General features: G+C 44.5%; 1 protein-coding gene and 1 non-coding gene across 17 annotated transcripts in view; both read right to left on the bottom strand.

The window, feature by feature from the left end:
• The window catches only part of TRRAP (transformation/transcription domain associated protein), a 110966-nt gene extending 98907 nt beyond the window's left edge, over positions 1 to 12059 (bottom strand). For 14 of the 16 annotated variants that reach the window (XR_010934791.1, XM_067705566.1, XM_067705574.1 and 11 more), the window contains exons 1-7: positions 11908 to 12059; positions 9618 to 9778; positions 9155 to 9204; positions 4898 to 5008; positions 3747 to 3851; positions 2694 to 2777; positions 1074 to 1130 (exon numbers count right to left, since the gene is read on the bottom strand). Coding sequence is in view for 15 of the 16 variants with exons in the window: in XM_067705566.1 (XP_067561667.1) it covers positions 1074 to 1130; positions 2694 to 2777; positions 3747 to 3851; positions 4898 to 5008; positions 9155 to 9204; positions 9618 to 9717 (507 nt within the window). In the remaining variant the exon portion in view is untranslated. Of the gene's footprint in view, positions 1 to 1073; positions 1131 to 2693; positions 2778 to 3746; positions 3852 to 4897; positions 5009 to 9154; positions 9205 to 9617; positions 9779 to 10629; positions 10996 to 11389; positions 11547 to 11907 lie in introns of those variants that run through there. The other 2 variants (XM_067705568.1, XM_067705567.1) reach the window with 2 other exon arrangements.
• On the bottom strand, positions 9290 to 9489 carry LOC137208257 (small nucleolar RNA ZL1). The gene has a single exon (XR_010935574.1). It is a non-coding gene; the product is annotated as a small nucleolar RNA ZL1 (small nucleolar RNA).
• Positions 12060 to 15539: the final 3480 nt, after the last annotated feature.

The raw sequence follows: 15539 nt of genomic DNA, 5'->3' as shown, positions 1-15539 counted from the left end.
TCTCTCCAGTGATAAGAAACTAGGAGCTGAACCCTACTGAATTAACTTTCCACACAGTCTCCTAAATAGAGGTCAAGTATGGAACAGAAACAAAGTACAGAAAACATTTTAAAAGGCCAGGACCTCACTGGCATCCTTAGTTCTCAATGAAATTTGGGCTTCATGTTAAAAAAGACAGCTTCATATGAAAAGCAGCTCTTCTTTGATCAAAATGGTAGTTGACACGATGATAACTCGATAACTCAGAACGCAACTTAAGTTTTATACACTATTAGCAGGTTAAAATCCTTAAAAAACCAAAAAGTCAATTTTACCATGTGTGAATTTAAAAAAAAATTTAAGCTTAAAAAAAAACTGAAAATAGAAACTCTGAAACATAAACACATTTATGCACAATGATTTTTACTGAAGCATTATTTGTGACAGTAATGAATTGAAAATGGGGGAAACCAGCAATAGGGAGATGGTCAAGGTACATGCATATGACAGAAAATTATCGGTCGCTAAAAATTATGACTGCCACAGAAGAGTCCTGAAGGACGTTCCCTTCTGTAACAGTGATTCCTTCCAGTAAATGAGAGCATGGTAGGGAGGAGCCTTTCCTCCTCCACTCCACACACTTTTATATGGGTGGCACTGCTTGGAAACAGTTTTTTCAATACAGGAAAAAATTTTCAAGATACAGAAAAATGCTGAAAGTATACACCACTCCCCCAAAAAGCTTCAAGAATATGAGGGTAACCATCTCTACAAAGCACAAAGTTAAACTCGAAACAAAACTCCAACGTCAATGGTTGCTTATAAGTGAAAGAATAATTATGGATGATTTTCCTTTTTTGCAAAATTTCTACAATAAGAATATATTGCTTTTACGTCAAAAATACAGTATCTAAACAATGAAACGAAAAGAACTCTTTTTCTAAGGGCTAATTTATGAACCTAGATTTTAACCATCACTAAATATTCCCCATTGTAAAATTAGCATCCCTCCAATTATTCCTTCAACCGTTTGGAATGAGGAAGTAATAAATAAATATAAACAGTAAATTCAAATAATATTAAAAACAGCATACCACTACTTTTGGAAGCTCCTTGTAAATCTGTTTCACAAAATCCAAAAAATGATGAATCTAAAAAAGAAATAGACAGTATTAGGAAGATATTTATAAACAGAAAATGCTTACAATAAATAAGAAAAACATCAATAGTTTCCATATGTAAGAACTCACAAAACAGGTAAGAAAAATGTCAGACTCAAGATACCACTAGGCAATGAATGTGAACACACACACACAAAAAGACTGATAAACAGAAAACAAGAGTTCTAATTCAGGAAGAGCAATGGAATGAAAATGATAATAAATGTCACTTTTTGCCTTTCAAAAAGTAATAGCACACCATGCTGGAGGGAGTGCAAATAAGGAGACACCCCTCCCCAACCATACTATACTATACTACTAAGGGAAGCTTAAACTGCTGAAGCCTTTCTGGAAACCAATGTAACAATATGTATCAGAAGCATTAAACATTAACACCTTTGATCTGGTAATTCTACTTCTATAAACCCAGTCTACAAAATAATTTGAATTGTAAACAGATATTCAGTTTTAGTCATGAAATAAAAATTTTGAAATACCCTAAATATCCAAGAATATGAAAGAATATTATATATCCATTAAAAATTAACTTTACAAAACATTTTTTATCATTGGGAAAACGCTTACATATAATGTGAAGGGAAACAATCAGGATATAAAATGTCATCCACAGTAGTATTGTGATTATGTAAACATACAAATACATAAGGTGGGAAAAAGGAAAAGAAATCACCAAGACATTAAATATTGTTTTCCAGATGGAAGGAATTCTATTTCGTCTTTCAATTTCCAAATAATCTACAACAGGCATTTACCAAGGTTATCATCAGAAAAGATAGTATCTTAATTATGGCTAACAGACTGTTTAATGCTGACTCTGCAGATGCCAATCACTGTGCTAAGAACTTTTTTTTTTTTCTTTTTTTTGCAGTACGCAGGCCTCTCACTGCTGTGGCCTCTCCCATTGCAGAGCACAGGCTCCGGACTTGCAGGCTCAGCGGCCATGGCTCACGGGCCCAGCTGCTCCGCGGCATGTGGGATCTTCCCGGACCGGGGCACGAACCCATGTCCCCTGCATCGGCAGGCGGACTCTCAACCACTGAGCCACCAGGGAAGCCCAAGAACTTTAACTTTTATATTTAATTATCTAAGCAATCTTTGAGGATATACTGTGATTGTCCCCATTTTACAGAAAAGGCTCCAAAAGGCTCAGAGCTTACCCACTGTCACACAGCTACTCAACTGCACACTGAGATTCAAACCCAGCTCTGACTTCAGAACCCACATCTGAACCCTTGTATAAAAGCCATTGGAGCCTTGGGGCATCTCAGACTTGTAAGTACCAGAACCACCCAAAGAGCCCTGCCAGTTTGGTTGGTTAACACATTTCAAATACTGAACAAATGCAGCAAAATATTCATGTACACATTCAGAAGAAAGTCACTGTTTAACCCACAAAGAATTTCCCCCAACTTAGGCGATATTTTTTATGACTGAAAGCAGCATATGTTCTGTCAACTCTAAAAGAGGGTAAAAAATTCACACAGAAGCAATTTGTCAGCACAGTTTATAAATGCTATCAAGATAAACACTTACTTCTTGGGTGATGGGTGGCCTGAACTGTTTGTGCAGTTCAATAATTATTCTTAGACAAATAAGAACATTCTCTTCATTTTCCGTCTTAAAAAAAAAGCATTTAAAAAGAGTCATACTTCTGAAAACTTATTTTAATCTAAAGACTATTTTCTAAGCATTTTCTGCATATACACCCTCCATCAACCAACTTAGATTTGGTTTGTAGAAAATTCATAAACCCACAGAACACAGCTGTCCCAGAGAGGAAGCTTTTGCAGTCTTTGGTGGACTGTCTGAAGTATAGCCCGCCAGTAGGTCCTGTGAGAGTAACACTCAGACAAATGAGTAACTGGCAATTAAGGCAAGTCACACTACGAAGCAAGGTCTTAATGGCCCAGCAGACACGTTTCATTGTTTGAAAATATTGCCAAAAGAGCAATGAGTGAGCAGCCACCATGCACTGGGCCCTGTGCTAACACTTTACACTGTCTGCATGGGGGTGCCTTCCACATCTTACTACGAGGAAGCGAAGGCTTGGGGCAGGAAAGAATGGGGCTGACATGACAGAGCTAATACATGGCAGAGCCAGGATCTGAACTCAACTCAGTCCCCCTACAGAGCTCATCTTTCCAAGGGGCCCAGAAACATGACAGAATTCTAAACACACCAAGACTAAGGACAACAAGAAAACAATTTCAGAGGTTAGCTTAACAGGTACCAAATGGATTAACCCCAAGAATTTGAGGAACTCTTTGACTACTATGCATCTACTGCGCCTGACACACAAACAGAGGCACAAAGCCAATGACCCCTGTACTTGGAGTCTGTTGACCACCACCCACTTTCAGATTCCCACTATGTCTAGTCAATCCCTCAGTGACTCAAAAAAAAAGATTTTCATTTAATAATCTTTCTTAGTAATCTGGTTGGCAAAGTGGAAGAAAATGGACATTAAAAAAATTTCTACTCATGTGAATCAGAACTTTAGTGAAAAAGTTGTATAATGCAGGATTTTACAGTAAGAAAATCATTAAAAGTTTTGACTGCGGCTAGATAAAAATTCTCAAAAGTTACCTCCAGAAAGCGAAACATAACAGACAAAACATTTTTTGTATGAGGACGAAGATGTTCATTGGTTGGTATTCTATGAATTATTTCTAGAACGAGCTTCCGCAGTTGCTGTTGAAGAGAAACAAAAATGTAAATATGAAATCCTTCCAAGAGTTCCAAGGTAATTATTTGGCATCCTAGAAGTGTCACACAGCTGTACCCAGCACTGGTAACCACCATACAATAAGATGGAGCCCATTTTAGAAATGGTTCTGTAAATTATTTAAATGTAATCCAAAGCATGTATTGCAAACCAGTATTTTCAGTATTTCTAAAATTGTGTACCAAATCAAGTAAGCCAAATTTTCCTCTTTTACACCTTATCAGTATTCCCAGGAGGAGGACACTAATGTGTGCATGTGGGGTGAATTTAAGATGAAAAGAGCAAAACACCAAGTGAACTTCATTTGCAGTCTCCCTTCATAAGCTCTGTTTAGCTCCTCTGACGTGCTCTCCAATTACCTTGGGCCTAAGGACTAATTACATCATAAGCTGTGCTAAGCTTTCATGATTTTGTCTATAGAACTGACAACTTAAAAAGTAGGTCAAATAGGTAGATCTTGAACTGGTACCACATAAAAGTGCTTTGTTTAGCAATTAACTTTCACTAGTACTATGGTAATTTTTAAAGTTATTTTTAAGGGATACATGCTGAAATATTTATGGAAAAAAAGTTATGATGGGACTGTTTTAAAATAATCAAGGCGAAGAGGGGGGAGGCGAAGAGTGGGTAGGGGTATAGATAAAACAAAACTGGCCAGAGTTACAAGAACTGAAAATAGTAAGACCAGAGCTGGGCAACAGGTATGGGAAGGGTCATGAAACTGTTGCTCCCTCCTATATATACACATGAATTTGGCTATAATACATAGCATATGCACACGTCACTGGTCAGCAAATGTGAAGAATTTAAATTGTGAAAGAGATGGCTATGAGGAAATAAAACCAAGATATTTAGCTGAGGAGGCAATGGCCTTGGACAAAGTTATCCTTATATGACAAAATTTCTTTTGTTTTTAAGGGGAACCATAAGTTTTTTGAGTTGTTTTCATTCTTAAGTGCTTGCACTCCTACAGCAGGACATTTTTTTCTCATTATATTTTTGAACAGGTTACCTGGGCTGGTTTCTCCTGAAGGAACTGAACTTCTCCATCTTGAAGAAATGTAAGAAATCGAGGGATGATGTGCTCCAGGAACGTAGAATATTGAGGAGATGAAGTGACATTCTAATTATGCAAAAATAAAAGAAAACCCCATAAAGGTTTGTGTACATATTCAAATTCACATATTATAATAACCTCAAAAGGAAAAAATTGTAGCAGAGCTGATAGTAATTTTTAATACCTTCAGATGCTTTAGTGATAACATAGTTTTAAAGAAGTTAAGATGATTGCTGCTTCTGATATCCAATTAGAGAGAACTAAACACTAAAATTTACTGGTAAATCTAGAAATACTCGCACTGTGGAGAATGTTCACCTAACTAAGGGAACTGAACAATGGGGCATGACTGACTGGATGGAACCAATAGCAGAGACCACCTTCCCGAAGAAGTGATGCTGACACTAAAACCTAAAAGGCCAGCAGGAGTTAACCACGGGAGAAAGTGGGAAAGGTTCTAAGGAAAGCACATGCAAAGGCACAAAATGACGAGAAAGGCTGAGTGTAAAAGGTACATATTGAACTTTTTCTAGTTCAATATGAACTAGAAACTTTTTCTAGTTCAATATGGCAGGGATGGGAGTATAAGAGGAAGGAATTTAAACTTTTATTATCTTGAGTCTGAGAAGCTGGTGAGTCAAGGCATCTGGGCAGCTAAATGTGTCTGGAGCTCCAGACACTGATCTGGGAGGAAGATAAAGACATGGGGTTGTCTATTACCTGAGGAGTCTATAAAGAAGGAAATACAGGCAAAAACCAGAAAAGAGTGCGCTGCCACAGGGGCAAAGAAAGAACCGCCATTCTTGGGATGCACACCTGAGCACTGGTCTCCCACGGCCGACCCGGAGCTCAATTCCAGGGGCCCCGTGCCCACAGCACGCTGTGTGTCAAGAGGCACCCCTAGGAGCCAGACAGCACCTCACCAGCCCCTCCCCAAGCCGACGGCGAATCCACTGGGGACAAGAACTGTATTTGTCACCTTTCAACCCCAAAGTGTAAGACTTTTTACGAAACACCCACATTCAAGGATTGAAGGAAAAGAGGGATAAGAGTCATGATGGAACATTATCAAGGTTATCAAGAAATCAAGCTCATCTGCACGTCAGCCCATACCATCCAGATTCCACAGACTTCAAACATCTAAGTTTCAAATTTCTCCCATAGGAAAGATTCAACAAGGTGCCCAGTTATTCTGCCAGTATTTCAACTTAGCCCCTGGCTTTTTGATCCATACGAATGCTTCCTGTGACTTCTAACTTCAACATTTCTTTATTTTCTGCCCTGGGAAATGGCCCATGTGACATTTACTTAGCCTGGAATCTTATCCCAAAGTGGTTAATGAAATGAATTTCTAAGATTCCTTAAACCACTGGGAATTCTTAATTTCACTTAAATATTTTGTTCTGGGATAACAGTGGTGGTAATTTAGAATTACCTACTGGTGGTCATTCTAGTATTTCATTCGTCGAAGGACTCAGTCATCTGAATTTCATTTAAGGTAAATACCTATCAGATTTCAAAAGGCACTATTTGGAAAAGCCCCAAGTGTTATTACTTTGCTAACTTTTAATTCTGTTAATTTAATCAATGCATCTGAGACCAAAGCCAGGAACTAACTTGCTAACTGCCAGACCCTAAACAGGAGAGAAAGGGTTGAGACACTTAATTGAAAGAGCCCCACGCCCACACTCAGAGGATCACAGGCAGTGCCACAATTTCAGCCTCTCAAATAAACTTTAAGGGCTGTGGCTCTCTCCTAGCAGTTCTTCCAATAAAATGCAGAATGCAGGCCTTTCCTGTTCTACCGCCCACCTCTTTTTTTTAGCTTTATTTATTTATTTTTCAACAATTTGCACTAACAGCTTGGGTGGAAGAGAAAGCTCTTTAGCTCAATCTCTAAATATCTCAGGATTTTTTTCCACCTCAGTTCAAGGCAACAAATCCTGGAAAACATCTATTTAAATCAAAACAAAAAAAAAACAAAAAATTCCCTCAGCAAACAAAAATACCATCCATTACTATAGAGAGTAGGGTATCTAATTCGATCCCACGAACATTTATTTAATGTTTAGTGATTCAAATGACCATGACAGAGGCTAGGAAACATTTTATCTATTGTTCTTAATCATATTAACTCTGAGAAAGGTTTTATCATAGCCACATTAAAAGAAAAGCGAGTTTCTCTTCAGCCTTTGAGACTAACTGGCACCAGACTAACAATAAAGTAGGACAAAATATGAGAGAACAGTTTCAGGTGCTGGACCAGAGGCAGTGCAAGACCATGATCTCTAGAAGAAGGGGAACTCACCAACTGTGCCCCACCTCGGCTCTCTGCCTGGGAACGGTTTCCCAACCAGGCTCAGCAGGCTGGAGCCCAAGGAAAGCATGATGGTCCTGCTGAGCTGAGGCGCAAATACCAGAGTTTGCAACAGCTGAAGTGGCCGGAATCTGCAGGGCAAAGCCCCAGAGAAAAAGGAACTACAGAAGGGGGTGTGGATGGTCTCCTGTGAGTCCTTGACTGAGGACTGGGCTGTACTTATAGGTAAGGGAAGGTAAGACTACCTGAGGCTTACCAGGGAGTGGGCACTTGAGGACTGAGAAATGAAGAAAGACATCAGAGGTTTAGCAATGTCAGAGGATGTTGGGGGTCCAGCCTCGACACAGTGCAAAGACCTTAACACCTTGATAGCACCTCATACATTCAGCTGAGGAAGGACCATGCCCCAGAGTAAGGCTTAGTTTAGCCCCATCCCAAAAAAATCTAAAATCAACCTCTGATGAGATCCACAGAAAGATGGGGTTTGGAGGTTGAATCCTACAAAGTCAGAGGGACTTGGGAAACCCCTTGGGATTCCCAGAGATCCTCTCTACCATGGCATAAAACCAAGCCTACACAAGTTCAGTGAGATCAGCCAGCACCTGAACTGCTGACTATAGTGAAAATATCAACACTCTTCCAAGGGAGATAACAGAATCTAGGGTCCTTACATTTCACACACAATGTCTGGTGTACAATCAAAAACTACCAGACATGCAAGGAAGCCAGATAACGTGACCTGTAGTCAATAAAAATCCACCTTTATAGAGGATTGTATTTAGCAAAGACTTCAAAGCAGTTATTATAAATACGTTCAAAGAATAAAAGGAAAACATGGTCTCAATAAATGAAGATGGGGAATCTCTACAGAAGTGGCATCTAAAGAAGAACCAAATGGAAATTCTAGAACTGAAAGACAATAACCAAAATTTTAAAACAAAAATACAAATAAACTGAAATTTAAAAATAACATCCCAGCAGATGCGGAGATGACAGAAAAACAGTGAATCTGAAGGCAGATCAGAGAACAAAGAGAAAAAAGACTGAAGAAAAATGAACAGAATCTGAGGGACCTATGGGTCAATATAAAATCGTAGAATGTAAGAGCCAGAAGAGAGAAACTGTTTGATCAAAGTTGCAGAAGTTATAAACAGGAGAGCCAAAACTGCCACCCAGCTCTCATTCCCATACCATCCATTACCTAGCATAACAAATCCACAACAAAAGTTTGAGTGTATCCTGAAAGCATATGCCTAAAAGGGTTACCATAGTTGAAAATGAAAAAAACGTCAAGGGGATCCCCTGGTGGCGCAGTGGTTAAGGATCCACCTGCCAATGCAGGGGACATGGGTTCGAGCCCTGGTCCGGGAAGATCCCACATGTCACAGAGCAGCTAAGCCCACGCGTCACAACTCCTGAGCCTGCGCTCTAGAGCCCGCGAGCCACAGCTACTGAAGCCCGCGCACCTAGAGCCCATGCTCCGCAACGAGAAGCCACTGCAACGAGAAGCCTGCGCACCGCAATAAAGAGTAGCCCCTGCTCGCCACAACTAGAGAAAGCCCGCATGCAGCAACGAAGACCCAACGCAGCCAAAAATAAATAAATTAAAAAAGAAAAGAAAAAAAGGTCAAATAACCAAAACAAAAGCAATATTCCTCAACACTGTTCAGGAGTCACTATCACCAGTGTGAAGAAACTGGACAACACTGTACAAATTTCAATTTTGAAATACAACAAATTACATTAACAAAGATAATTTTTAAGTTACTAGTAAAAAGACTGACAGGGAAGCTGTAGGAAAGCACATGTGAATACTTATCACAAAATGAAAAGCTCATACCTCAAAATTTAAAGCTTTATAAAATATAATATAAAATAAAATATAAAGCTCATACCTCAAAATTTTCACTAACTTCTTGCATCATTTTTAACTTTGTTTCATCAGCTGTAAATGGCAAAACAAACCATCAGATTAATTGAGAAATTATGTTAAGAATGTTCCTAAAATTACTGGATTTAATAATTTAAGAGAAGCAATCAGATCTTATCAGTTTGACTGTCATGGTCTAAAAGCAGGCACATAACTAGTTCCCTACAACCAGTCACACTCACTCGTACTCCCAAACATACACGTGCATCCACAGACAAGGACACATATACACACATACGCGCACCCACACGCGTGCCTCTTTGGGGCTCCAGCCAGAAATGCTCATCACTTTGCTTCTCCACGAGGTAGAGAAAGGGGAAATTAAGATAAAAGTTAATGTGACTACTCATCTCAACGTGCACATCATTTGAACTGAGATGAAGGAGTCACATCAACACATTTCTTAATGACGAAAAGCATCAACTCACGTGTATTTACATCCGTGAGAGCTGCCACAAACTGAAGGTATTTTTTCATCAGAGTGGTTTGGTCAACCACCGTGGCCCCTTGTGTTGCAACAAACGCCATTTTTCTTTTGAGCTAGTTTGTTTCTCAGGAGAAAAGTATTATAACCATGAGTTTGCCCAGCCTACAAAAAGAAGCATATGATTAACCAACTTACTGAGGGCACAGGTTCATGATCGCTAGGAAAATCTTACCTAAATGCCTCTGTTAATCTAAATAGTTTTCCATTAATTCAGAAAACAACACTGCTCCCTCTGCTTTTTTGAAAATAAAAGTTACTTAAGTCCATACTGTCTATTAATTTCTAAACAAGATTTTTATACACAGATGCTTTTCTTTCCTATGGTATGTCCGTCTTTCCCTAGGCTAGGGGCCAGCAAACTCTCTGTAAAGAGCCAGAGAGTAAATATTTCAGGCTCTGTGGTCTGTCCCAACTCCTGAGCTCTGCTGGAGGCACAAAATAGCCACAGACAACTTGTAAGCGAACGACCATGGCTGTAATCCATAAATCTTTATTTACAGACACTGAAATTTGAATTTCATTTGAGTTGTATCATGAAACATTATTCCTCTTTTGATTTTTTTCCCCCAACCGTTAAAAAAATGTAAAAACCATTCTTAGTTTTCGTGCTGTATAAAAACAGCCACCTGGCTGGATTTGGTCTGCTGACTGTAGTTGAACCACCTGTGCATTAGGTGAGGGGTTCTCAAACTTCACTGTGCACTAAAATCAGGTGCCAAAGGTAGACTCCCAAGGACCATCCAGAGACCTCGGTTCAGGGAGGCGTCCAGGAAGCTGTAAATTTTGCTTGCATCTGACATACAATAGGCTAAATGCTTCAAAAAGCACCTCAGTGAGTTGGAAACAGGTGTGGATGACCACAATTTGAGAACTGCAGCTCCAGGCTGAAAAACAGGAGACTTGGTCTCTATTTTAAGAGCCCTCTTAAGAGAACCTAGTGAAATTGCTCTTACCCATCCTCCCCGCGAATGTAACAGTCACGTTTCACTCTACATTAAGGAGCAGTTTCATGACTTGCTTTTCTTCTTTCTTCAACAAACACACCATTAACTCTTCTGCAGGCCTTTCAACGGCCCTGCCTACCAGATACGCTCCCTTGCAGCTCACACTCCTGCCCCAAGCAATGGGGACACCCTGACGCCACAGATCCTCTTCCGCCCGCCCTCTCGAGACACCAAAAGCAGAGAGGGTGCCTGCCGCTGTTCCCGCGCAGCCCGCCGGCTCCGGGGGCAGGAAAAGTCACTAACGAAACCAACCGGAGGGATTCTGTCAGCCCCGCTGGATGACCCGACTTCTGCTTCCTCTTCACCTCCCATCACCGAGACCCAAGACTCAGGGTCACGGCCACTCCCTACCTAAGAAACTTCGGGTGGGTCGTGCCCAAACTTTTTAAAGGCTTGGATCCATTTCTTCACCGAAGGCGTCAACCCCCCATTTCCCGAGACCCCGAGAGGCCAGGCTCCGCTATCCGCTGGGCCGGGGGGTTGGGGGCCCCGAGGGAAGACGTCCCATCCAGCCTCCAAGCTGGAGAGAAGCTCCAAGACCCCAGAAGCCAAGGGCCCGGGCCTGGCTTCTGTCCCGCCCCCGCGTCCCGGCCCAGGTTGTGGGGGCCGGAGCCGGTGCCCCGCCCGCTCCCAGCAAACGGCGCCGCCGCGCCGCGCCAGGCCTGAGGCGGCGGCGCCGGGCCAGAGGGGGCGCTGTCGACGCCGGTACCTTCGCTCTGCGCGCCGGGCCAGGCGAGCCAGGTGCCTGCGTGGAGGCCGAGAGGGGCCAGGGCAACAGGAGGGCCTCCGAGGGGACGGGGCCCCAACCCCACACTCTATCTCCCCGGCCTCAAACAGCCCTCGGCTTCCCTCCTTTTGTCACCCTCTCCGGACACCCAACGCCCGCCTCCTGGGCCGGGCTACGGCGGGCGCCGAGGGTCAATTCCCGCGCCACTAGCCTTTCGCCTCCCGGCGATCCCCGGCCAGCCCAGGCAGCAGCGGCGGCGGTTTGAGAGCCGCCGCCGGCCCCCGCCACCCGGACTGGGCCCCGATGGGGGACGGAGGGACCCCGGGTTGCTCGGAGCCTCTCTCCATCGCTATGCGCTTCCCTCCATCGCTCCGCTGACCGCGGCGCCGCAGAGGCCTCCCCACGCCCGGGCCCCGCCGCACCCGTTGGGGCCGCCGCGCGCACCTCCCGAGGCCGTTCCGCCGCCGTACCGCCGCCGTACCGCGCCTGCCCACACTTACCCCGACATCGGCGGCCGGCTTCCTGCAGCCCCAGCCCGCGACCCCACCTAAGCCCTCTCAGCCGCCGCCGCTGTCGCGCCGCAGCACGCAGTCCCGCCCCCGCTTAAAGCGGCCGCGCCCGCCGCCGGAGGAATAGGCCCCGGCGCGCCGCCTCCAAGTGGGTGCGGCCTGGGCGGGCGGCGGGAGTGGGGAGAGGCGTCACGCCCGGGTGCGCCTGCCTGGCCCTTTAAACCTCTGTCCGCGTGGGCGGGGCCGCAGGCCGGGAGGGAGGGGCAGGCAGTGACAAGCGTCTTTGGTTCGGCTCTTTCTGCCCTAAGTATCCTCGCAGAAGCCAGGAGGCTGGAGAGGGACGCTTGGGGGCTGCTGCGGGGCGGTGGGCACCCGCGGGGCTTCCTTAGCAGACGGCGGACGGGCCCGGGAAGAGGCCACCCCTGAGCTGAACGTGGCATGCTGGGCGGGGTTTTCTCCCCAGCTTGAGCCCTGGGGTCCTTCTTAGCCCGGGGAGGGGGAGGAGGTAAGGAGGGTCTTTGGGAAGGCGAAGGCTGCAGACAGACGGAGACCCTGTAAGCAAAGGAGAGCTCAGGTGTTCTGCCTGGAAGAGGCCGGCCTGGTCATTTGTTGCAGCTGCATCACTCCGAGGCTAGACCTCAGCGGACCGCTTTTCAGTGCCTACGCGACGGGGCAGGTGCCTTGGCTCAGAGCAATGATGAGAGGGAGGGGAAAGTGGGGCCCGGATGCCCAAATGAGGCTTACCCAACAGAAATTTATTTCTCATAGTTCTGGAGACTGGGAAGTTCAAGATCAAGGTGCCACCAAGGTAGGTTTCATTCTGAGGCCTCTCCTCTTGGCTTATAGGTGGCATCATCTCACTATGTGCTCACATGACCTCTCTGTGCTCTCTCAAGAGAGAGCTGGACCAGGAGGCCCTGTCAGGCCTCACCTGCAGACTCTATCTATGAGACTGGTTGAATGATGAGCTGTTCCTGGAAACACGTGGTAACCATGGTAAATGGACAGAGCATGAAAGTGATAACCTGACCTACCTCCAGCCCCTCCAGGACCTGGCTCCACCTCCTGCCCCTTCCTGACAGTACTTCCCCATTGCTCGCCCCGCACCGCCCCACTGCCACACCATCATCACTAACTCACCAGAATCTTTGTTTTCCCTTCTCAGACAGATATATTTCACACCTGGTAATAAATAGAGCTTGCAATTCCTACAAGATACGTTCAGAGACATGCTCCTTGCTTTTGTTTAATGTTGCCATTCAAGAACAAGCCTCAGCTGAAGCGCTGAGATTGTAAGTGGATATATATAGTGCCACTTATTTCTGCTGCAGGAGAAATATAGTGGGTCAGAACACTCCTTCCCCCATGGAAGAAGTTGCCCACCTGCAAGCAAAATCCTCTTTGCTCCTACCACCGCCAACCCCAAAATTTAGGAGGTCCAAAATTGGGTAAAGTTGAAAAATCTAAGGGCTGGAACCAATGTGCCATCCGAGGTTATTTAATATTGTTGGGGGAGGGGTCGAGAAAGAAAAGCAGCAGTACACAAATCCTTTGATAAGTTTCCGTTTAATTGCATGTGATAAAGACCTACAGTTGGGGGGGCGGGGAGGTTAACATTGGTGAAATTCACATGCTTTCCCATGGCCTTAGCTTCTCCTACGAAAGTACCCATCATGCTGCTATGATTTTTGCCTGTTTTCTTGTCTATCTCCTGAATTAGATGTTGGGGACAGTGTCAACTTCATCTCCATCAGATAAATGAGATCATGCACCTCCTCTGCTTAAAACCCTCCAAAGACTTTTCAACTTATCCTCAATCCCTGGGCCTGTGCACCTCCCAGCCTCATTTTTCATGTTCCAGCCACAATGGCCTTGATGTGCCTCCTGCCCACCTAGGACCTTTGTAGCTAATTCTCCTGTCTGGAATGTTCTTCCCTGAGAGGTACAAAGCTGGCTCCTTGTCATCCTTGATGAGCTCAAATGTCACCTCCTCAGAGAGGCCTTTTTTAAGGCCCAATATAAGAAAACCATTAAAAAAAAAAAAGAAAAAAGAAAACCATTGCCTGCCACCACCCCCCCACTAGCTCTCATAATACTGGAATTTTCCTTAGAATCAGAAATTATATTTACTCATTTATCATCTTTTTCCCTCCTAGACAGAAAGCTCCTTTTCTTTCTTTTTTTTTTTTTAATATTTATTTATTTGGCTGTGCCGGGTCTTAGTTGCAGCACGCTGTATCTTCGTTGCCGCGTGCGGGATCTTTAGTTGCAGCATGCAGGATCTAGTTCCCTGACCAGGGATTGAACCCGGGCCCCCTGCATTGGGAATGCAGAGTCTTAACCACTGGACCACCAGGGCAGTCCCTCTGTCTTTCTTTACCAATGTATTCCTTTTGCCCATTGGGTGTTGTCTTAGTCTGCTCAGGCTGCCATTATAAAGTACCACAGCCTGGGTGGCTTACCCAACAGAAATTTATTTCTCATAGTTCTGGAGACTGGGAAGTTCAAGATAAGGTGCCACCAAGGTAGGTTTCATTCTGAGGCCTCTCCTCTTGGCTTATAGGTGGCATCATCTCACTATGTGCTCACATGACCTCTCTGTGCTCTCTCAAGAGAGAGATCTCTGGTGTCTGTTCCTCTTCTTATAAGGACACCAGTCCTATTGGATTCGGGCCCCACCCTTATGACCTCATTTAGCCTTAATTACCCCTTTAGAGGTGCTGTCTCCAAATACAGTCACTTTGGGGATTATGCCTTAACATATGGATTTCTCAAGGGACACAATTCAGCCCATAAACAAATGTTTGGAATAATACTGTATGAACCCATAGGCTAGGAACAGCTGGAACACTAAAAAGAATACAGGGAGCCTCAAAATATTCACTCTGGTGGGCATGAGCAGTCTGCACAAGTGGTCTCTGCATGGAGTGGTTCAGGGCATGAGGCCTCAGTCTGACCTTCTGAGAGCCACCAAGAGGCCATCCTCCCTCCCCTGTCCCCTGGTGTGCTGGAGTCCCTGCTTACCTTTGCCTCACCTGTTGGGCTTCTTGGAGGCTGGCCCTAAGGGCTCCACCCCTATGAAGAACCTTTCCCCCGTGATGAATTAACAAATCCTCCCTAGGTCTCTTGTGGGTTTCAACAGGGTGACTGGGTGTCCTGTGGTTGAAAAATTCCAGCAGAAAATCCGGTAAAGCTGAGATCTAGGCCTGGAGCCATGGTAAATTCAACAAAGAGATCACCCTGAACTCCCTTTTGCCTACTTCAAACTACCATAGAATTTAACCCCCAAAGCCTCTCCAGAGCTGATCGGGGGTGACTGTTATCAGCTCAGTGGCCCCCACTTCCCACAGTTACATTTCCAATGCAAGATAATGAGGATTTGTGGTAGGAATATTAACACTAGGGCTGCTGCCCTTCTGTTACCAAAGGGAAATCAATTATACCATTTTGCCAGGGCCAACAGACCGACTAACCTGCTTTAGAAAGATTTTCAGTGACAAGAATGGACATCAAGACAGGTGCTGTGAGAGCCCAGAAGAAGGAAGGTTTCTGGGGGAGGTGATACCTGTGGGGAATTAGACAAAGAAGGGTCACATCAACATCGGCTTCAGGGTGGCCTTGCA

Source organism: Pseudorca crassidens, chromosome 15, assembly GCF_039906515.1.
Source record: "Pseudorca crassidens isolate mPseCra1 chromosome 15, mPseCra1.hap1, whole genome shotgun sequence".
NCBI lineage: Eukaryota > Metazoa > Chordata > Mammalia > Artiodactyla > Delphinidae > Pseudorca > Pseudorca crassidens.
The sequence above is the reverse complement of the archived record's forward strand: the minus strand, read 5'-3'. Positions and strand labels throughout refer to the sequence as shown.